General features: G+C 38.3%; 2 protein-coding genes across 3 annotated transcripts in view; one reads left to right on the plus strand and one right to left on the minus strand.

Annotated features, from left to right (window-relative positions):
- The window catches only part of DHX29 (DExH-box helicase 29), a 59,089-nt gene extending 44,719 nt beyond the window's left edge, over positions 1-14,370 (minus strand). For both annotated transcript variants that reach the window (XM_059174997.1, XM_059174996.1), the window contains exons 1-5: positions 14,070-14,370; positions 4,802-4,875; positions 3,274-3,387; positions 2,235-2,364; positions 1,319-1,461 (exon numbers count right to left, since the gene is read on the minus strand). In XM_059174997.1, coding sequence (XP_059030980.1) covers positions 1,319-1,461; positions 2,235-2,364; positions 3,274-3,387; positions 4,802-4,875; positions 14,070-14,250 — 642 coding nt within the window. In that variant the 5' untranslated portion in view covers positions 14,251-14,370. The remainder of the gene's footprint in view (positions 1-1,318; positions 1,462-2,234; positions 2,365-3,273; positions 3,388-4,801; positions 4,876-14,069) is intronic.
- A 98-nt stretch (positions 14,371-14,468) lies between these two features.
- The window catches only part of MTREX (Mtr4 exosome RNA helicase), a 98,959-nt gene continuing 90,426 nt past the window's right edge, over positions 14,469-23,001 (plus strand). Inside the window, exon 1 of the mRNA XM_059174998.1 lies at positions 14,469-14,806. Coding sequence (XP_059030981.1) covers positions 14,673-14,806 — 134 coding nt within the window. The 5' untranslated portion in view covers positions 14,469-14,672. The remainder of the gene's footprint in view (positions 14,807-23,001) is intronic.

A 23,001-nucleotide genomic window follows, 5' to 3' on the forward strand; every position in this document is an offset into this window, starting at 1 on the left:
TGTGTGTTGGTGGAAATGGAGAGTGGTAGCTGCAGTAAGAACACTTAACATGCCACCTATGCTCTGAATATTTATTTTTTTAAAAATATTTTATTTATTTATTTGACAGAGATCAGAAGCAGGCAGAGAGGCAGGCAGAGAGAGAGAGGAGGAAGCAGGCTCCCCACTAAGCAGAGAGTCCAATGCGGGGCTTGATCCCAGGACCCTGGGATCATGACCCGAGCCGAAGGCAGAGGCCTTAACCCACTGAACCACCCAGGCGCCCCTCTGAACATATTTTAAAGTGCACAATACTGCATTAACTATAGGCACTAAGTTACAAAGATCTCTAATATATTCATCTTGTGTAACTGAAACCTTTAACAAGCAACATTTTCCCACATTCCCCTCTCCTCCCTTCAGCCTCTGGTAAACACCATTTTATCCTCTTCTATGAGTTTGATTATTTGGGATACCTCACATAAGTGAAATCATGCCGTCTTTATCTTTCTGTGACTGGCTTATTTCACTTGGCATAATGTTCTCCACTTTTATCTACGTTTATAGACGTTTTACAATATGCAGGGTTTTTTTTTTTTTTAAGATTTTACTTATTTGAGAGAGAGAGAGAGAGAAAGCACAAGCAGGAAGAGGGACACGGGGAAAAACAGCCTCTCCCCTGAGCAGGGAGCCTGACACCAGGGTCAAGCCTAGGACCCTGGGATCATGACCTGAATCAAACAAAGGCAGATGCTTAACTGAATGAGCCACCCAGGTGCCCCATGATATGCTGGGCATTTAAGTGTAATGCCCTAATGAAGTACCTTCTAGTATTCATGACTTTCTATAATCCCCTTCCACATGTATTTTGTAATGGCTACATGACTTGTTTCAACCAAAGAAACATTAGCAGCAGTGATACAAGCTGGGGTTTATCACCTTGGAAGCCAGATGCCATGCAGATCAAACCACTCTGCAACCACACATAAGGAAACCCAAGCTAGCCACATGGGAAGAGGAATGCCTGGCTCTCCCCCAAAGAAACCATTTTGAATATTCAAGCCCAAGGAGATACCTTGAAGAACAGAAGGACTAACCAGCTGAGCCCAGTACGGACTCTAGAATCTAAAGAAATTAATTGTTCTTTTAAGCCACTACTTTTTTGGGTGGTTTGTTATGCAGCAACATATTACTGAAACAGTGATAGAAAACCTGGCAAAGCAATTAGTTATTTTTAAGAAGCAAAAATGTTATTGTAATTGGTATTTATACTGGTGAACTGTTACATGTGTTTCATTCTGATTTTATACAACTTTAAATGTTTCATTTGTTAAATTACCTTAATCTTATTATCTTCTGGTTTTTTGGTTTTAGGCTGCAGTGGAGGTGAAACAGAGCCTGGTACTTGAGGAGACTGGAATTTTGGCCTACTTTTAGGTTGCTGTTCTTCAAATTCTTGACTGAATCCTTCAGGAAGTGCATCTTAAAAATGGGAATAAAAAAACCATTCATATGATACATAAACATTTGCATTCATTAAATACATAAACCCCTGCATATCATACATAAAACATAAACATACACATTCATTAAACATACATATAAACTCTGCCTTGACAAAGAGCACCTAATTTTCTTCCACCCCTCATCTAGATTCTAAGACTAGAAATCCTATAATGAACCTGGCTTTATTCTCAAAGTAGGAGTGGAAACACTTATGAGATAGCTAGCCCACCTCTATTTGGCCATTTATTTTGCCCTCAATGTGTTAGACTTCTAAATTTTCAAAAAATGATCTGAACCCTTCCTAATTCCTTGGTTGCCTGTCACAGTATAAAGCAAGATCCTTACTTCATACAAGCAATCTGCATTCTAGGTTCTTGCAAAGATTACAACCTTAACCTTCTGGTTAAACAAATTTATCTAAAGTCAGATGGCCCAAATTTCTGAACCAAAACCAGGAAACACAGTCTGATAGGTTACAGGCAGGCAAACTTTGAGAATTTGAGAATTTGTTGTATTAAGTGCATTGTAAAATGACTACTGACAACTAAAAATAATGTACAAAATTTCTTCTGGCATGGACTACAATCTCTGAAAATATACTGTAAAGAGCGAAAAAGAGTAAAGAACATTTGCAAAATAAGTAATTAGAAGAGAGAAAAAATTCAGAAATTGATACAAATGTCACAATTGCCAAAATAATTTTGAAAGGGTTTTAGAAACTGAAAGAATTTTATGACAATATGACTTACCATCTGAAAGATTTAAACAGAGCCAATCCAAGGCAGAATGGAGATCACCTCCCTGTAAAAGTGTGTTAGTCATGGCATCTTCAATGTCCTTAGTCTTAAATGAAAATGCTTGTAAAGCCATGTATAAATCCTATGAAAGGGAAATGAAAAAAGGCATTCTAATTTCTCTCTTTTTATTAGAAATTTTATTCTTCTACTCATTTTAAACCAGAAACTGATACAAATTTTAATTTCAAAAATATCTTTTTTTTTCTTCTAGTTAGGAGAGTTAAATATGTTCACCAAATTAAAAATTGAAAACTATGGATAAATTAAAAAAGGAACTGAAGACACTGCTAATATTCTCGCTATTCAAAGATACTGTTTGCAATGTAGTATGTATACTTCCAGTCATTTTTCTATGATTTTGTTAAAATAAAATTCACTTAATGTAAGATAAGCATCTTCCCTAGTTATTAGAAACTCTTCATCACTTTTAATAGTTACATAATATTCCATTGAGAAGACATATCATAATCTAATTACACAGTTTCCTACTGGGGACCACTTAGGATGTTTTCTTTTCTTATTGTAAGTAGTGCTTCAATGAACACGTTCATACATAAAGTAAAGCTACCTAAGGTACTTTCTAAAGCATGATCTTTACAGCTGGGCAGAACTGAGTTCCAATCCAGACTCTGCTTACTCTGCTAATTACCAATAACCTCCAGCTATAGCATCTGTGATCTTTCTAAGCCCTAATTTCTTCATTTGAAGAATGAGGCAAAGTACCTTCTGGTATTACATCAGAGAGAAAGAAGCAAAGTGTCCACTACAGAGTCTAATATAATCTGGGGACTGTAATTTAGTTTTCACACCACCATTTAATATGTGCTATTGTATCTGGCCCAATTCCTTCCTTATCCTTGCTGATGGAAATGATCTACATGAAATATCAATGGAAGATGAAGAAGTCAATTTATCTTACCACCTCACATGTGAACCGGTCTTAAAAATGCTCCATTAAAAATAAGGAACTTAAAAACAGTTTGCAAAATACCTGTAATTTTTTGGCAGTAAGTCTTCCAGAAATTGCTCCCTTGTCATTATTTTGCTTTTTATGCTCATTTATCACTCCAATAATTCGTTGCTCTAGTTTGTGATTAATTACCACCTGTTGAAGCCAAAAAGGTCATATCAATTAGAATCTAAATTATTAAATAATATTTAATAATTAGAAAAAAAACACACAGTGTTCTATATCCTTGCCAACCTATCCAAGAATTTCAGTAAAATCAGATAAAACAATTACTGTATTTTAGACTACCATCCACTGGACCACTTCTGTACTATATATTTAAGGAAAAATGTAACAGGGGTGCCCAGGTGGCTCAGTTGGTTAAGTGTCATGGAGTTAAGCATCAGCTCAGGTCAAGATCCCAGGGTTTAGGGATCAAGCCCTGTTGGGGTTCCTGCTCAGCAGGGAGTATGATTCCCCCTCTCCTCCATGCCCTGCTATCTCTCTCTCTTTTTCTTCTCTTTAAGGATAAATAAAATCTTTAAGAAGAAGAAAAAGAAAAAATGTGACATGGGAAAAGCAACGTGTAGCAAGAAAAAATCCTTTTCAAAACCCTCTTGAACCTGTATGTCTCAAGACATTGTCCTTGGATTGCTATCGTAAAGACTCCTAAGCTTGATCCTAAACAAGCTGAATCAGAATCCTTGAAGATGGAGCCCAAAAATCTGCTTTATGTAAGCCACCCCAAGCATACTACTGGAAAGAATGGATGCTACACTAAAAAGACCTATAAGGTAAAAGTGAAATCTATATTAATAGTAATAATTAGGCTACGCAAATTTTTTTGGCTTCCAGAGTTTGATTCCTGATTTTCTGTTCCATATGTTCTTTCAGTATTTTAGACCTAAGAATACATAAACATCTACCTACAAAGATACCATCTCTTGACCACATCTTTACTGAATGCCTATGATGAGCTAAGCTCAAAAACATACTTCAGGAGGCCTGTCTAGCAGAGGAAAACAAAACAAAACAAACAAACAAAAAAAACCCAAAACACCCCACAAAGATAAACTGTACACCAGCAGAGCAATTACTTAAAAAGATATATGAAAAAAATATGGAGCCACACGGAAAACTGCTGAGTGACAAAGGACGTCCTGGAGGTTCTAAAGGTGACAAATGGAGAAGGGGAAGTAGGTTTTTTTAGCAGAGAGACCACTGACAAAAAGCCTAGTCATAAAATCATATGAAATTGGATGGAATAATGAGATCTGAACTAAAATTTTATGTGGAAAAGAATAACGGAGAGGAGGCTGGAAATGTCCACCAAATTAAGTCTGAAAGCATGTATATGCTATCCTTAGAAATTTTGATCTTTCCTAGATCTTCCTTAATTTATGATGGGCTTTCAACATATGTGTTATGATTTACTTCTATTTAGTACAGATCAGCAATTAACTATTACAAAAAATTTAAATACCCCAGAACTTTTATATTAAAGAATATATCTTTTTTTTCTTTTTCAAAGAGAACATTTCTTGAAATGACTCAATATCTCAGTACTCACTTTCAAAATAGATTTATCCAGATTAGCAGGGCCACCAGAATCATTTGCAGAATTAAAACTATAAATTTTCGGACCTGTATGTAACAGACAAAAAGTAGTCAAGGCAATTTAGTCATTAATAGCTATTACATTATTTTAATTTTCTCTAAAAAATTGCTAAACATTAAATATTTCAGTTCTTTTTTTCCCCACTTCACTAAGTAATCTACAAGTAGCAATATGGCCTCTAAATTTTCAAAAACATTTTATCATTTAGATTTCTCTAGGTCAACCAGTTACTTACAAGAGCAAAGGCCTGTACATTTTTAAAAATTAAATCTATCTTCATCTTCATAGTTTCACAATCAGATGATTTTCTGCCGGGCACTTAGCTGAAGACCTCTCTGAGGATACTAGATTCCTGGTAGAGACAGTAGTTAATTTTAAAGAGAAACACTGCCCTAAGGTAAAAATGAGGTGGCAGTTCCTATCACCTTCGATTAATAGAGTCCAAGGTTGCTGTATTTGTTTCCTAGATTACCACAAACTTGGTTGGCTGAACACAACAGAAATATTCTTTCACTATTCTGGAGGCCAGAATTCCAAAACCAAGTTGTCAAGAGGCCCATGCTCTCTGCAAGCTCTAAACAAGAATCCTTTCTTGCCTCTTCTGGCTTCTGGTGATCCCAGGAGTTGCCTACCTTTTCTGCCTCTTTTTTTAACACGTGGGGCTTCACATGTCTTATTCCCTGTGTGTCTGTGTCCAAATATCCCTCTCCTTTCTCTGGACACTATTCATTGGATGACTTCATCTCAAGATCCTTGACTAATTATATCTGCAAAGACCTTATTCCCAAGTAAGGTCACATTCTGAGGTTCCAGGTGCAAATGAACTTTGGTGAGGGGAGAGGAACGGGGGACATGGGACACTACTCAACCCACTACAGATGCCAACTCTGTTCCAGCCAACAGAAATGCTATGTGTATCATCAGTTCTCTAACAATGACCAACCAAGAAGGAAAAAATAGTATTAAAAGGTACTTTCAAACCTTTGGTCTCATAACCTCCATACACTCTTAAAAATCAGTGATGATCCTAAATGCTCTCTGTTCATGTGAATTATGACACTGATATATACCAAACAGTAAAAGGAAAAAATTTTAAATATTCAATAATTCATTAAAAATAACAAACCCATGACCAGCTAATATAAACACTATTTATGAAAAATAACTTCATTTTCCAAAAAAAAAAACTGTTCTTCATTTTTGCAAATCTCTTACTGTCTGGATTTTGCTTTCAATTTTTTGTAGTACTATCAGGTAGCCATTGAAAAATACCACTGCATACTTGTGAGAAAATAACTACAAAAATGACAACATTTTAGACTATGGAGCTAATTCTCATCTCACGGAGTCCCAGCCAGGAAGGTCTCCAGAATTCCACAAGATTACCTGAAACACACTTGGTGAACCACTGCTGCGTATGAATAAGCCTAGAATCATATAATACCTACTTACTCTACTCTTATATATCTCAAAATAAGGTTTTGTTTTGTTTCTTTTTAAGAGAAATCTAAATATTAAATTTAAAAGTTGCTTATTATTATTTTAAAGGTCAAGAACTTTGATCTCTGTTGAATTACATGAGGGTATTCATTTTAAGATGCTAGTTAATATAATCAGGCAATTTTATTTTATTTTACTTTTTTTTAAAGATTTTACTTATTTGTTAGAGAGAGAGAGAAAGAGCGCACGCGCGTGCACAGGTAGACAGAGTGGAAGGCAGAGGCAGAGGGAGAAGCAGGCTCCCTGCTAAGCAAGGAGCCTGATGTGGGACTCAATGCCAGTACGCTGGGATCATGACCCGAGCCAAAGGCAGCCGCTTAACCAACTGAGCCACCCAGGCGTCCCAAATCAGGCAATTTTAAACAAAAGTTGTGACAATAACCATTTACATTTGGGCAGTCTGAACTAGAGACATTAGTGGTTCCCTGAATTACTTCTATGCTAGAGTTTTACACAAAGTACCCAAGCTACCTAGAGTATATGAAAAGACAGTGACAATTCTGGCACAGTATGGTTAATTTCTTTATATTCTAGTCTAAGACTTTAATCTTATAACCTTCCTCATCAACTCATGCCAATAGTCATAAATGAGAGGACCTATCAGTAGTCCTTATCCATTTCTATGAGGTCTCATCAGTGCAGTAAACTTGTTCACAAATTTAGCATACTAATTAGGGTTTACAAGTCCCAGAATTATTGTGGGGACCCAATTATAATAACCCTTTTGGAAAAGGTACAGATGGATGAGCAGTTTATTACCATTACTATATTGGGAAGCAGTTCAAGGTTGATGTGCTACTGATAGAGATGAAACTGTAAATTCCTTTAATAATTTTTGTTGTTGTTAGTAAAGACTGAAGTAAGCAGTAAGCTCTGAAGATAGCAGTAAGCTCTCATTTGCCTCCTACAACCATTCCACCTAAGATATCCAATAGTATCACCTCCCTGAAGTTAGTTTACACTGGAATTTCTAGAGGGCAAATAAAAGAAGAGCTGAGTCCCTACAAAATCAGGAGCGGAAGGTACACAAATACTGATGCACATTCACTGGGTGTCAAGAAGTGTCCCTAAACATGGGTATATTTTTGGTATTTTTTTATTTTAATCAATATGCTGAGGAAATGAAGCAACAATGAGATCTTGCCTCAGTGGTATCACCAATTAAATCAAGTAAAGCAGTAAGGCCCTTTCTATTTTAAGTTCTTCTTAAAACATGTTCAGTCAGCAAAATTTGAAGATTTTATGAGGCATTACCTATTATGAGTATCTATTATTGTCCCTGGAGGCATGCAGAGGCTACTAAAAAGACTGAACTTACTCAATTCCCTGATACTGCTCTAATTTTCTATTTGGTGATTCTTTGGTCTCCTTTTTGTCAGCTGCCAACTTTAAAGAATGTCGGTCTGACAGCTCCCTCCCAGCAAATTCAAATGTGTTACTTAAGAAAAATTTAAGGCACCAGAAAAAAAAAGATACCCAAATGTATAAATTAGTAACCTTATTTTCAAATACAACTAAGGTGCACAGGATTTATGAGCTACTTTTCTTTGCTCCTTAAAGACCTTTTCCATAAACTGTGGCTTTCCTTTTCACACAGAGGGAGTTAATGGAAATCTGATGGAAAGTAAGGATGTTAGTGTACAGTATCTCTAAGGCAAAAGTAGTATGGATTTTGAATTTATAAATTATATTTCATGGACCGCAACACATTATTGTCAAAAATATTAAAGCTGAAGCACAGAAAAAGTGATTTCCTCAAGATGACTCAGCTAATTAAAAAAAAACAAAAAACCATCAGCCAAAAATCAATTTCTTATTGCCAAAGACTCTTTCATAACACATTGTTTTTAAAATGTATTCCATTTTATATCACAAAGTGATTATAATGACCCACTATCACTAATACATTCACTTTGAGTTGCTAGTGCTGGTGACAGGGGCACTGAGGCACTCTGGTTTCTTTCTGCCCAAAAGTATACTGCAAGGGGAACTGAACCAGCCAAGGGATCTAAAGAGCAATTTAAGACCCCGTCCTTGTCTTCATGGGGTAATTAGGCAACTGAATAGTCAGATAAGCTCTGAAAGGGAAGTACAGAGTATCTAGAGAACAAATGAGGATGAACAGACAAAACCTGAGTAGTCAGGGTCTATGACAAAGTTCAAACTGCCAGAACTACCTCACTGAGCCTTTAAAAATGTAAACTAGGGGCGCCTGGGTGGCTCAGTGGGTTAAGCCTCTGCCTTCGCCTCAGGTCATGATCTCAGGGTCCTGGGACTGAGCCCCACATTGGGCTCTCTGCTCAGCAGGGAGCCTGCTTCCTCCTCTCTCTCTGCCCCTCTGCCTACTTGTGATCTCTGTCTGTCAAATAAATAAATAAAATCTTTTTAAAAAAAGTAAACTAGATAAAGTCTCTCCTACATTTAATATCAACACTAGCCCCCTCTCATTTTACCCAGACACTTTCTTGCTCTCTTATAACATGCCTAACTTACCCCCACCTAAGGGCCTTCGCCCTTATTCCCTTAGTCTCAAAACATTCTGTCTCCAGCTTTTTTTTTTTTTTTTTTTAAGATTTTATTTATTTGACAGAGAGAGAGTCAGCAAGAGAGGGAATACAAGCAGGGGGAGCAGGAGTGGGAGAAGCAGGCTTTCCGCTGAGCAGGGAGCCCCATGAGGGGCTGATCCAGGACCCTGGGATCATGACCTGAGCCGAAGGCAGATGACTAACTGCCTGAGTACAAAGGCACCCCGTCTCCAGATTTTCTAAGAACTGGATGCTTCAAACTATCACAGCATAGAAATTTCCTCAGGGAAGTATTCCCTGTTGTTCTTTTTTTTTTTAAAGATTTTATTTGACAGAGAGTGTGCGCATGAGTGGGGTGAGAGACAGAAGGAGAAGCAGACAACCCACCAAGCAAGGAGCCCAATGAGGGGCTAGATTGCAAAACCCCAGATCATGACCTGAGCCAAAGGCAGACACTTAATTGACTGAACCACCCGGGCACTCCAAGGCTTCTGTGTTTTAAGCAAAAACAGACTCTACCACCCAATTTATTTTTCACCAAGTCACAGTTTTCTGCCCTTTTTCACACTTCTTCTGTTTTATTTGGATAACCCTGAAAAATATTTATCACAGTTTTTATGAGTTTACTCACGACATTACTCCCCCAGTGTTCTTTGCCTCTTAGGATTTCAACTCTCAGCTAGGTTTAAGGATTTTCACACATACAAGCCTTACAAGTCGTTAGTTCTCACTCCTGAACAGTTCATGGAGTATTCCCAGTGCCTAAAATCTTGCCCGGCACATAGCAACAATTTAAAAATTTGATGAACAAATGAAATGAAAAAATGGGAGTGGGAGAATACTGAGAATTGTGCCAAGAACCATTTCATGGCAGCAGTGATTCTCTACCTCTAGATGAGAGGACAATTTTGAGAAAGTAATGCTATATACAATACCTCAAACTTCTGAAAAGAGAAGAGATGAAATGGACTAGAACAGTTACATTAGCAACTACAACAAGTTCAGAGATAATGTTTTCTCTCCAAAGGAGGCCTAACATATGTTATATAAAAATACCCAAACAGGAAAAAAGAAAAACCATGTGGCAATCTGCACAGCAGATTTATTTTATATGTACTGGTATACATATTTAGTTATAAATATTTTCTACAAATTTAATAGATAACCTCTCATTTTCTCTCTCTTGACTTCTTAGCCTTAATTCCTCTGAATTTCTCCTTGTGTGTGTTTGTTTTTTTGCAGCCAGTTTGAGAATTTAACAGCTATTTGAGTTAGGACCATTTTCTTGCTTGCTTGCTTTTTTTTTTTTTTTAAAGATTTTATTTATTTATTTGTTTGTGAAAGAGAGAGAGAACACAAGCAGGCAGAGCAGCAGGCAGAGGCAGAGAAAGAAGCAGGCTCCCTGCTGAGCAAGGAGCCTGATGTTGGACTCGATCCCAGAACCCTGGGATCATGACCTGAGCCGAAGGCAGCAGCTTAACCAACTGAGCCACCCAGGTGTCCCAGGACCATTTTCTTAATCCTCTCTGAAACTTAGTAGGGCTGCTATGAAAAAAGCACTACGGTTGGGTTAGAAGAACAGAAATGTATCCTCTCACATTCTGGAGGCCAGAAATCTGAAACTGGGGTGTCAACAAACAAGGCCAAACTCCCTCTGAAGGGTCAAAGGAAGAGTTTGCCTCATGCTTCTATCCTTGCTTCTGGTAGCCCTTGGCATCCCTTTGCTTTCAGATGGTCATCTGTTCCTTGTGCCTCTTTAGTCATCGTTCTTCTGTACATGTTTCTGTGTCCAAATTTTCCCATTTTATAAGGACACCAGTCATATTGGATTAGGACCCATCCTAATGACTTCATTTAACCTTGATTAAAAGGTCCCATTCCCATTCTGAGGTACTGGGGATTAGGACTTCAAATATCTTCTGGTGAAGTCAAAATTTAACCCATAGACTTAGTGTATGTATTTGGAAAATGTACATAATAATACCTCTTTCATTGTATTGTTAAGAGAATGAAGAGGGATCATTAAAATGCTTATTGCAAACTATTTTAATATTATTTCTTAGAATCTTTTATTGTGATATTTTGGTTTTTTATTATTTAATTTGTCCACCCTTATTTTCCTTTTCCTTATTTCTCCTTCTCTCTTATCCATGAAAAATTAATGATTATATGCACAGCACTGGAACAGACACTGAGGTATATTAATACATATCCATGAAACAGTTTCTACCTCCTAAAATTTTGTGGGATATTTCCTCACATACAACAGGCAAGACCTAGACATCAAAAAGAATGATTCAAATAACAATGATAAATGAGCTGTGGGTACAGAAGAATTTAAAAAGTAGCTGACATCTGGGATGGGTGTTACAGGATTTTGGAAGACAGTGTTTGGGATAGGTGGCATTCCATTAAGAGAAAATGGCAAGAATACAGGAGGAGAAAGTCACTAACTGCATTTGAACAATGAAAATACCCCCGATTTGCTATAGGTGAATATAGGAATTAGTACAAAGGCTGGAAAAAGGGTCATGGGTGCTAGCTGAATGGTATGGACTTTATCACAAAGTCAGTGAAGATGCTGTGGAAGAAACTGAGAAGTGCTATGAACAAAGCAGCATTTCTCCAAGATAAATCTGATGCTTGAATGCAGGACAAACTAGAGGAGGAAAAATAACAGAGTTGGGAAACCCATCAAAAGGCTTTGTTGGTACTCCAGGAATTCATGAGTGCCTAGATAGGAGTGAACACCACAGAAGAAAAGTGAAAATGGTGTACACAGAAGATAAATGAGTCAAAACTGCATGAAGCTGGGCAAGAGATTACACATGAGGAAGAAAGGAAGGCATTGAAAGTAACTACTAACATTGGATTGTCCGGTCCGTTATCAAAGGAATGAGACGGAGACAAAGTTATTCTTCTGATGCTGGCCCAGGGCTCGTCGTTTGATCCCGGACAAGCCCCCACATGTTGGGTCCATTATCAAAGGAGTGAGACTGACGTGGAGTTAAGGTTTAACAAAAATTTTATTCTTATGCCAAGCATCAGCATCAGGAACCAGACTGACTGGTCAGGGCTGCCTCCGAAGAGGGCAACCACCCCTTGGTCTTACAGGCTAGTTTTATAGGGCACAACCACAGACGTCTACATATGTGGCTTTGGCTGATTGGATGTTTCCACCTGTCCGGCCTTGTTTTAGGTGTTGTGCTTTAGTAACAGTTACCTGGAACCGAGAGCAAGCGTTGAGACATTTATTAAACAAAATGGCCTTGTTTCAGGTGTATTTTAGCAACAGTTACCTGGAACTGACATCAGTAACTGCTGAGGCTTTTATTAAACAACAAAATGTCTACCTAGACAACATGGAGTCACTATGGCTAAGTAGGCCCAGGTAGGCCCTAGGGGTTTAACAGTTTTAGCATGGAATCGGCCCCAACAGTATAAAGAGGAATGTGGGAAAAAAGGAAACAAGGAAATAAAAAGAGCCAGTGTGGGGAGGAAATAGTTTAGCATCACTTGAGTAAAATTTGAGAGGCTTGCAAAATAGGGCCAAACAGTCCAAGTAAATATAGAAATGGCCGACTTGGGATTAGAATAGAGACCAGGACTGAACAGATTGAGGAGTCATGTACAAAGGACAAGACAGAATTAGTAATGGAGTACTCTCCTACAAAGGCTATAAAGAGAGAATTACACTGTCATAAACTAATATCTTTGGTGAGGATCACATTTTGGAGCAGGAGGAACGGGAAGACAAAGATTAGAACAAATTATTAGAGTTGAAAGAATTCAGAGGAATATCAGGAAAAGAATGCAAAAGATGAGATTGAGAGGAAAAGTGCTAAAGAATAACAGTCGAAGAGAAATTCTATGTATCTCTATTTATAGGCATTTTATCTTTGCACTTAAAAATATTATAAATTGTAGGCAGGAACTCTTTTACCCATGGGTCCTGTCCCGGAGGTTTAATAAAATCACCTTTCTGCAACAACAAAAAAGTTATAATAAATGTAGGGCAAAGAATTATTTATTCATCTTCTAGGTGAAAGTTTGGTAAGGGTCAACTTCTTCAGTCTCATCCTCTCTTCAGCAATGCTTACATTCCAGGAGTACCTCCAAGACCCAAGCTCCCTCCTCACTGAAGATCTCTGCACTCGGGGTTCCTTAACTCTGCCAAGAATACTACTTCCCCCATCTTTTACAAAGTTAACTGCCTCCTGATCTGTTTTTCAAAGAGACCATCTAAGACCCCTCCCCCCCCCCAGTAAAAATTAGGTTATCTTGTTACATTTTCTTCCTTAGCTTTTCTGTGGCACTTAATAAGTATAAAGCAATACAGGTGTGGTTATTTAATACCTCTATCCGCCATTACATTAGCAAAGTCCATGAAAGGTGATGTGTCCCAATTGTTCATCCCACCCCTAACATCATGAAAGACACAGGGGTATCTGTATATACAATAAACACAGTATCAATATACACAATAAATATGTGTTGTACGAATATTTCAGTAAAAACTACAAGCAAACAAGCTAAGCAGAACAAAACAGAGCACACCTGTTTATCTTTTAGAATCAGTTGCAATAGGGGCCTGCTCATCTGTAGCCAGAATCAGCAATCTCCGAGTTATCAAACCAAATTGCACAGTACGCCAAAACAGCATGATTATGGTAAACATCGTAGATAATTCCACAATAGATTATACCCATATTCCGTGTGTTAGTACTGAAATTCTTACTACAGATTTCTCCATAACACGTGAAAACACACACCCTGGCTGAAAATGCTATGAAGAGCAAGTACAAAATGGGTCTGTCTGGCTCCAGGAGGTTAGGAACTCCACACCCTCCCGCTGCATCAGGCTAGCTAGTATAGGTGGTGGCTCGGGACGGATCCCTGCTGAGACGGGAGCAAATGCAATTTTTATTCCGTTCTCGAAGAAGGAAATAGAGGGCGTGGGGGGGGGGGATTAGGTGGGAGACGCCAGGCTGCAACAGGGCTACTATCATAATGTGGAAGGCCCCAACAGCTTACACTGACCTAGAGTAAGGCCACCAGATAGGGAACTAGCAGCTCCAGGTGTGGGAGATAACAAATTTTGAGACCTAGGGCCCGCCCAAGTCGCGCCAGCTTCTGCCTTGGAACAGCAGCAGCTGCTCGGGGTGGAAAGCTCGGGGCCCCAGTACCCCTCGCACCTTGCTTGACTCGGGGCTCCCTGGTGCAGGCGGCAGCGGCTGGGGGCGGCCTGGCCACGGACTTCTTGTTTTGGGCCTCCCCAAAAGCTCCGGCCTCGGCGGATTTGGCTCTGGAAGCAGACACTGCGGCCCGGACCGCCGCGGCTCCCGGTGCCTTGTGTTTCTTGTTCTTGCCTCCCATGTTGCAGCTCTGGCAAAAGGAGCCTCCGTCCTCGTCCCGGAACTACCGCAGCACCGCCTCCAAACGCTCTTTACATTCCCCGGGTCCCACGCCGCCAACCTGCGTCCTCCATCCGGGCTTCTCGGGCCTGGGCGGTCGCTGCCTTACAATTGGTCCGACTCGCCACGGTTCCGCCTCCTCCCCGCCCTCTAAGTGTCTGCGGCGTGCCGGGCCCTCTCTCCACGTTCAGCCAGGGAGCGGGCCGCCCAGTAGTGGTCGGAAAGGAAAAGTCGGAAGAGAAGAAGTCAAGGAAGAATTCTGGGGGTTGGGGTTGTATGAATAGACTACTTGGGGCGACAGCTGAAGCTTCCCTTGGCGTCGCTGTCGGTGCGCTCGCAGAGCATCGTGGGTAGTAGGGAGCTTGGGTCTCCCAGCTCCGGAAGATGGCGGACGCTTTCGGAGATGAACTGTTCAGCGTGTTCGAGGACGACTCGACCACGGCGCCAGGAACTAAAAAAGACAAGGAGAAAGAAAAGGGGAAATGGAAGGGGCCTCCGGGGTCTGCGGAAAAGGGCGGGTAAGGAAGATGTCAGGAGGTTGTTTTGTTTTGTTTTGTTTTTTCCTTTCCTCAATGCTGGTGGGGAGAAAATACAACGTTCTTTCGTAGACCATGAGCACCTGGAGTGTACATTGAGTGGTACACATATACAGACTGATGGCAAGTGTAGAGGTTTGGGGGAAATGTTGAGCGGGGAGGAAGACTGTTGGTTTGGTGAATCGGGATTTTGGCGTCCCCCGATGTCCGCATGCAGCGTTGAGCATCTGCCACTGCAATTCCTTAACGCTTGAGTTGCTGACTCCGCCGGTGTACGCCATGAGGTAGGGAGGGGAGATGGGAGGTAAGGTATTTCTTAGGTTTGTACCCCACGATACCTGGCACAGTCTTTAAAATGAGACTAGTGACCAGTTCAGTAAAGGGTTAAGGAGCTTAGAAAACGTGACTTGGATTGACTTGGTACTGGCAAACAGCAGCAGGAGAAGGGAGAGAAATTTAATCTCCACGCTTTCGTTTTTTGCCCATAAAAAGAACGTGAGCGTGCCCACTACTGAGATTGTGAGGATTAAGTGAGATAATGTACGTTGAGCACCTAACGGGGCTTAGTACGTAATACATTGTCAAAAGCTGGTTATCGTTGAGTTTACTAAGAAAATTTTTAAAGCTTACCGATTCCTAAACCTATATACAGACTGATGGATAAAACTACCTTAAAGTGTACGGAATTGTTTATAGTAGAACAAGAAAAAGTTAATACGTGAATTAAAATAAGATGGTTCTAAATAAAAAAGTAAGATGATTCATTGTTTATCAACAAAATTTAATGTTGACTGGAGGAGGTATCAGGAGAGTAAATGAAATTACGCATGATTTTGCTCTCAAAGAATTTTTAGTCCTGATAGAACAGGCACATATTTTAAAGGTTAGTAGGTGATAGAGTAAGTTGTGCATACAGTTAATCGTTCTGCAGGTTCAGTAAAGAGATCTCTATTTGTATTATTCAGGGAGCTTACATGCAAGAGGGAAATGATTTGTTACTCATGGGCAGATTTATTTTTTTACAGATTGGTGTAGAGGCAGTGTTGGCTTAGGGACAACAAGAGATAAAACTGAGAATAAAAACTGGTTTTAGATTGTGAAGGATCTTGACTATCAAGCACCTGAATTTTAATTTCATTTTTAAACGCTGATGAATTAGATTTTTGTGGGGTTTTTTTTCCCCCTAATTTACTGATTAGGGTAAGTAAAGTGCTAGTTTAGGAAATTAACGTGGTAGTGGTTGTCAGAGTATATTGAAAGAGGAAAGACAACAAGAATAAGAAAGTAAATTAAGGAAGTATTTTAGTTTAGTCAGTTAGGAAACCAAAAGAATCTCAAGTCAGGGGATAGCAGAAGGAAGGAAAAAGAAAGGTGCAAAATGTTATGAAGAAAAGTGACAAGTCTTAAGAATGGAACAGGCCAGAACCATGGAAAGGGAGTCAAAAGAGACATTTTGATCTGGATATCCGGGAGAAGAAATATAAGGAAATTTACAGGTGCTTTTAATTTGAAAATGAAGTTAATTTGACTTGAGACAAAGTTATGATAGTATATCCATATAGAGGTTTCCGGGGGGCAATTTTAATTAGGTTTTGGGCAAACCTCAGAACTGGAAGTATACATTTGGATGGTACTGCTTGAGTTGGAGGTACATGTGGGCAAGTACTGAAGATAAGGATTAGAGAAACAGAACAGTCAGGAGTGTGAAGTGTCAGGTAAGTAGGAGTGAAAGTAGAAAAATAGTCTTTTTCATTGATTTGGAAGGAGTTGGGAGAGTTTGGGGGTACATTTCAGGGAAAATGAGAAAGAGGACACGTTTATGCCTTTTATTTTTTTTCCAAATAGGAATAATTAGTAGTTACTATAGTTTGCACAACGCAATACAAGTAATTGCCGACTTTAGTAAATACTGTGCTTCAAAATTTACTAGGGTAAAATTAACTCACTTTGTCCAGTACAGCTTACCAAGTGAAACTTTGTAGGATACAAAAGTTTTACATTTTAATTTTACTAGGAAATACATGAACATTAGAGAAGGGAAATGAATAAGAAAATATAGAACACTAGGGATTTAAGGAATTTATTTATTAACATTTCTAGCTAGACCTACTCTTCTAAGTGGTTTTAGGAAAAAAACCCAATTTGCCAGATTCCAACTATCACACTATGATAATTATTATTCATAACATAATATACATGGTTCTTATCCAGCTTAGGTAACATAGGGCAAATCGTGGAATTTAGAGAAACTTTTTGCGTATTTTATACTCTAGATCAAGTGGATACTTTTTAAAGAAACTTAATATTTTGAAAATTGTTAATATATGGCTGGAGTGTGGGAGAGCATGGAGAGAGACCAGTACGAAGAACTCCATGTATCCATACCATCTTCAGCAATATAAAGTCATGGTTCTTCTATTCCTACACCCCCCCTATTTTTTTTAATAAGTTGAATGCTGTTCATCATACTGTTTTTCCCCAGATGTTTCAGTTGCATCTTACTGATAATGATTTTTTTCTAGCACAATTTTTTTTTTTTTAAGATTTTGTTTATTTATTTGACAGAGAGAGAGTGAGAGAGGGAATATAAGCAGGAGGAGTGGGAGTGGGAGAGGCAGGCTTCCTATTGAGCAGGGAGCCCTATGTGGGGCTCCATCCCAGGATCCTGGGATCACAACCTGAGCTGAAGGCAGACGCTTAACCACTGAGCCATCCAAGCACACCTTTTTCTAGCATAGTTATCATGCCATTAGTATATCCCAGAAAATTTACATCATTTTCCTTAATATCATTGAATATTCAGTCCAGAATGAGAAATTCCCAGTTGTCTCAAAGGTACTTTTTTGTGCTTGGTTTATGTGAATCAGGATTCAGGCAAAGCTCATCCACTGTTCCGGTTGGTACATCCCCGAAGTCTTATTCTACAATAGTTTCCCTCTTTTTTTCCTATGGCATTGATGTCTTTTGGAGGGATAGCTGAGTTGAAGAACCAGGTCCTCTGTCCTCTATAGTCTCTAAAACCTGAATTTGCTTTACACAACAAGCTCTTATATCCTTAAGTATTTACTGTTAATTGTCCTTACATCCAAAGCTTTAACTGTGTAGTATATATAATACCTGCTATGCCCCTGTAGGTGTTACACACTTAAATCGTAGTCAGAATTGAGAAGTGCTCTGAATATACGATATACACCAGCTTTTGAAAAAATGCAAACTATCCCATTAATTTTTATCTTTTTTTTTTTAAATTAATTTATTTATTTGACAGAGATCCCAAGTAGGCAGAGACACAGGCAGAGAGAGAGGAGGAAGCAGGCTCCCTGCTGAGCAGAGCCTGATGCGGGGCTCCATCCCAGGACCCTGGGATCATGACCTGAGCTGAAGGCAGAGGCTTTAACCCACTGAGCCACCCAGGCGCCCCCCCATTAATTTTTATCTTGATGTATATTGAATTGGTAGTATTTTTTATACATTGGATTAAATGAAATATATTAAAACTGATTTTAATACTTTTAATATGGTTAGAAATGTAAAATTACATGTGAAGTCTGCATTGTATATGTATTTATTTATTGGACACTGCTGATAGTAGAGAGTTAATAAGATTCAGCTTACATAGGAATAATTCATAGTGCTGCTTTGCCCTTCAATTGCATTACATCATAAGACATATGTAGTTTTTAAGATGGGTGAGTGGGTTAAAAAAGATGAACCTTCAGATTTTCACATAATAGCTTTAGCGTGCTTTGCTATTTTATTTCTGTGGTAGTTGGCAAAATGGTGATTTTTTTTTTCTATTTTGTCCTTTCTGCATTTATTACCTCAAATTCATCTTTAAAAAAGAAAATTCTCTTATCAGCAGTTTACCCTGAAATGCAGTTCATAGACAAAAAGCAGGAAAATGCTTGATTCTTGATCGGTTTGAGGAGAAATGAGTTGTGCCCTAAGGTACTTCTCATGGTGACCAAATGGGTGTATGATTATATGTTAAGTTTTTTTTTATTTTTTAATTTTTTTTTTATAAACATATATTTTTATCCCCAGGGGTACAGGTCTGTGAATCACCAGGTTTACACACTTCACAGCACTCACCAAAGCACATACCCTCCCCAATGTCCATAATCCCACCCCCTTCTCCCAACCCCCCTCCCCCCAGCAACCCTCAGTTTGTTTTGTGAGATTAAGAGTCACTTATGGTTTGTCTCCCTCCCAATCCCATCTTGTTTCATTTATTCTTCTCCTACCCCCTTAACCCCCCGTGTTGCATCTCCACTTCCTCATATCAGGGAGATCATATGATAGTCGTCTTCTTGACTTATTTTGCTAAGCCTGATACCCTCTAGTTCCATCCACGTCGTCGCAAATGGCAAGATTTCCTTTCTTTTGATGGTTGCACAGTATTCCATTGTGTATATATACCACATCTTCTTTATCCATTCATCTGTTGATGGACATCTAGGTTCTTTCCATAGTTTGGCTATTGTAGACATTGCTGCTATAAACATTCGGGTGCACGTGCCCCTTTGGATCACTACGTTTGTATCTTTAAGGTAAATACCCAGTAGTGCAATTGCTGGGTCATAGGGTAGTTCTATTTTCAACATTTTGAGGAACCTCCATGCTGTTTTCCAGAGTGGTTGCACCAGTTTGCATTCCCACCAACAGTGTAGGAGGGTTCCCCTTTCTCCGCATCCTCGCCAGCATCTGTCATTTCCTGACTTAATTTTAGCCATTCTGACTGGTGTGAATATGTTAAGCATTTTGATGAATGAATGGATTTTTATGATTTTGGTATGTTGCACTCGTCTGCACTCTTTTTTTAATCTTTTTTCTTTTTTAAGCTTTATTGGTGTATATTTAAAGTATCCTAAATCACAACCACAATCAAGGTAACGTTTCCAAGACCTCTAAATATTTTGCACGCCTTTTTGTAATGCATTCTCTCTCCAGCCCTGCTTCCAGGCAACCCCTCATCTTTCTGGCACTGGAAAACAACTTGTATTTTCTAGAATTCAATTTAAATGGAATACTACAGTGTATATTCCTTTTTTGCCTGGTTTCTCATAGTTAGTGCTTCAGAGATTCACTCTATTGAGGCATGTGTCTCTAGTTCCTCTTTTCAGTTTTATGGAGATAACATATATATTTATACCTTCATGTTTTGGTGGACACTTGAGACATTTGCATTACTATTTTTGATATTCCTACCAATGAGTGCTCTTTAAATTGGCACTTGTGTTCTTCTGGCAAGCTTAGTCAGGCTTTGATAGCCTCTGTGCTTTTTGGCAAAAGATTTTCTAGACTCATAAAATGCTTTTTGAGTCCAAACCTGGAATCTGATCTCTCCAAAGAGTCTAGTTCCTTATAGAGGAAAATGTTATTTGGTGCTTAGAGTGCTCATTGCTTCTGGATTTCATTGCTTTTAGGCCTCTAGAGTGGAATGAACTGGGGAATCACTGTTTTTAGAAAAAATAAAGTGCATACTGACATTTACAGTGTAATTAATGTTACAGAGGTTTTATTTGGCTTTGATTTTGATAATTGTATGCCCTTTTTTGTGGAAAATCTTCATACCTAATGATAATTACATATTTAAATTTTATTCTTGTAATAGTCAAAAATAACAATATATTATTGCTATTCAGAATAGAACATTGAATAGTTTGTGGTTCTAATATGCGATTCTTTTTGTCCTTAGAAAAATACATCATACTGACAAGGAAAATACTTTTTAGTAGTTCCTTTTCTAAATGTTTGTGCTACCAATTTGATATGTATTGGGTTCATTTGTTTCAATTTATTTTCTACTTTTGAGGATTGCCAGGAATTTAATTTTTAAGAAATTATGTAAAACATTATTTTACAATTCCAAAATTATAAGTATAAAACAGAACATCCTTGCTTTTATCTTTGTGTCTTCTGGTCTGTTTCTCTCTGCCCTTGAGTTATGGGTTTCTTTTCATTATTTCTTTCTGAAAATACTCATGTGCATGTGCATATCTGTGTCTGCCTTCTCCATCCACTATTACACAAAAGATGCCATATAAGAACTGTTTTTCATCATTTTTCGCTTAGCGTGATGAAACAGACATAACTCCATGTTAATATATTAACTTTCTTTTTTATAGCTGCATGGTTTTAATTCCTTATGTGGATGTAATGTTTATTCTTTTGATATTGGGTTATTTTCAGTTTTATACTCTTACAGGTAGCCGTGTACATGTTTGTCTTTTTAAAAATTTGTTTAAGATTTTATTTATTTATTTGACAGACACCGAGAGAGGGAACACAGGCAGGGAAAGTGGGAGAAGTAGGCTTCCGCTGGGCAGGGTGCTTGATGTGGGGTTTATCCCAGGACTTGGGGGTCATGATCTGAGCTGAAGGCAGATGCTTAATGACTGAGCCACCTAGGCACCCTCCTTTTTTTTTTTTTTTTTTTTTTTTTTTAGTTTTGAATTTTTTTGCCATTTTTTCTTTGGGGTAGATTTCTACAAGTGGAATTACGAGGTTAAAGAGTAAACGTATGTAATTTTGCTGGGTGTTGTCAAAGTTTCCACAGGAGATGTACCATTTTTGTTTTCAACGGTGTGGCAGGCAGAATGGTGCCTCTCTTCTCTATCCCACAGTGGGGTCCACATCTCAGTCCTGAGAACAATTACCAGAATTAGAAAATTAACACTGATACAGTGCTATTATCTAGTCTACAGACATATTTTGCTAGTAGCATTAATATCCTGTATAAGAAAATGATTCTATGTAGGAGACCATGATGTGGTTGTCATGTCTAGAAATAACATTTTCTTGCAGTTTCAGTAAATCAAAAACTTAGTCTTCTGGAAGCTTGACTGGCTCACTTGCTAGAGTGTGCCACTCTTGATCACAGGGTTGTAAGTTCAAGCTCTGGACTGGGTGTAGAGATTACTTTTAAAAATTAAATCTTGGAAAAAAAATAAACTTATTCTTAAAGAGTAACCTTGTTATCTATGAACTTTTTATTTCCATCTTTCTGTTTAACTCAGGTGTTTCAAGTGTGCAAGTTCCCCATGTGACTGACATACCAAGCTATAAGAGAAATAAATAATTCGAGACCTAGAAGTCTAACATACAGTAATGAATAATATAGCTCTTTTGAAGGAACGTGTTCTATAAATTTAGGTTTTAAGTTTCTCAAGGTTATACAAACTAAATGTTTTTGTTTTGTTTTTCACCATAAGTTTCCATTGTAATGGTTTTATTACATTATAGTTATATGGTTTTAATTGTAATGGTTTTTTTTTTTTTAAAAGATTTTATTTATTGATTTGACAGGCGAGATCACAAGTAGGCAAAGAGGCAGGCAGAAAGAGAGGGGGATAATCAGGCTCCCTGACAAACAGAGAGCCCTGATGCGAAGCTCTGTGAAGCACTATCCCGGGACCCTGGGATCATGACCTGAGGGCAGAGGCTTTAACCCACTGAGCCGCCCAGGCACCCCACTTGTAATGGTTTCAATTGTAACGGTTTTATTGATGCTTAATAATTCAAGGATAGAATAGTAGAATGTTAGAACTGGAGGGATTAGATATCATCCAAATGTCTTACTTTACTGAGGCCCAAGGATATTGATGGCTTGTCCAAAAGAGATTCACCAAAGTAGTCAGCAGGAAACATGGGACAAGAGTAGAGTGAGTACCTTTCTGACTAAATTGGGAGTAATAGGATTTATAAATTTCAGGTTTTGCTAAGTGTCAAAGAAGGAACTTTTTTATGGAAAGATTGTTCAAGCATACAGATCATTATTATTTGTTATTATTTTTTAAAAAATCAACATTTCTCTTTAAGTAAAACATAAAAAGAGAAATGTAGAAGTCCTTAAGCTGAACATACTGATGTAATTCTCATTTGGAAGAAAATATAAAATATTTCAGATATCCTTCTTTTCCTCCAGAAAAAGTGACTATCCTGAAAACATACTATTTTTTTTTCTGTTTGTGAATATAATGTAAATGGAATCATTCAGAATATATGCCTTTGTGTCCGACTTTGGCTCAGCATCGTTCATGGAATTCATGATGGTACCTGTCTCAGGTTGAATGCAGAAACAGATGTGGGCTCCAGATGTATTCTCTTAAGCCAGACATTAAAGAAATATGTAAAAATAAAAAACAGTGCTGCTCTTCTCATTTTGAAAATACTTA

The sequence above is a fragment of the Mustela lutreola genome, chromosome 5 (assembly GCF_030435805.1).
Source record: "Mustela lutreola isolate mMusLut2 chromosome 5, mMusLut2.pri, whole genome shotgun sequence".
In the NCBI taxonomy this organism is placed as follows: Eukaryota; Metazoa; Chordata; class Mammalia; order Carnivora; family Mustelidae; genus Mustela; species Mustela lutreola.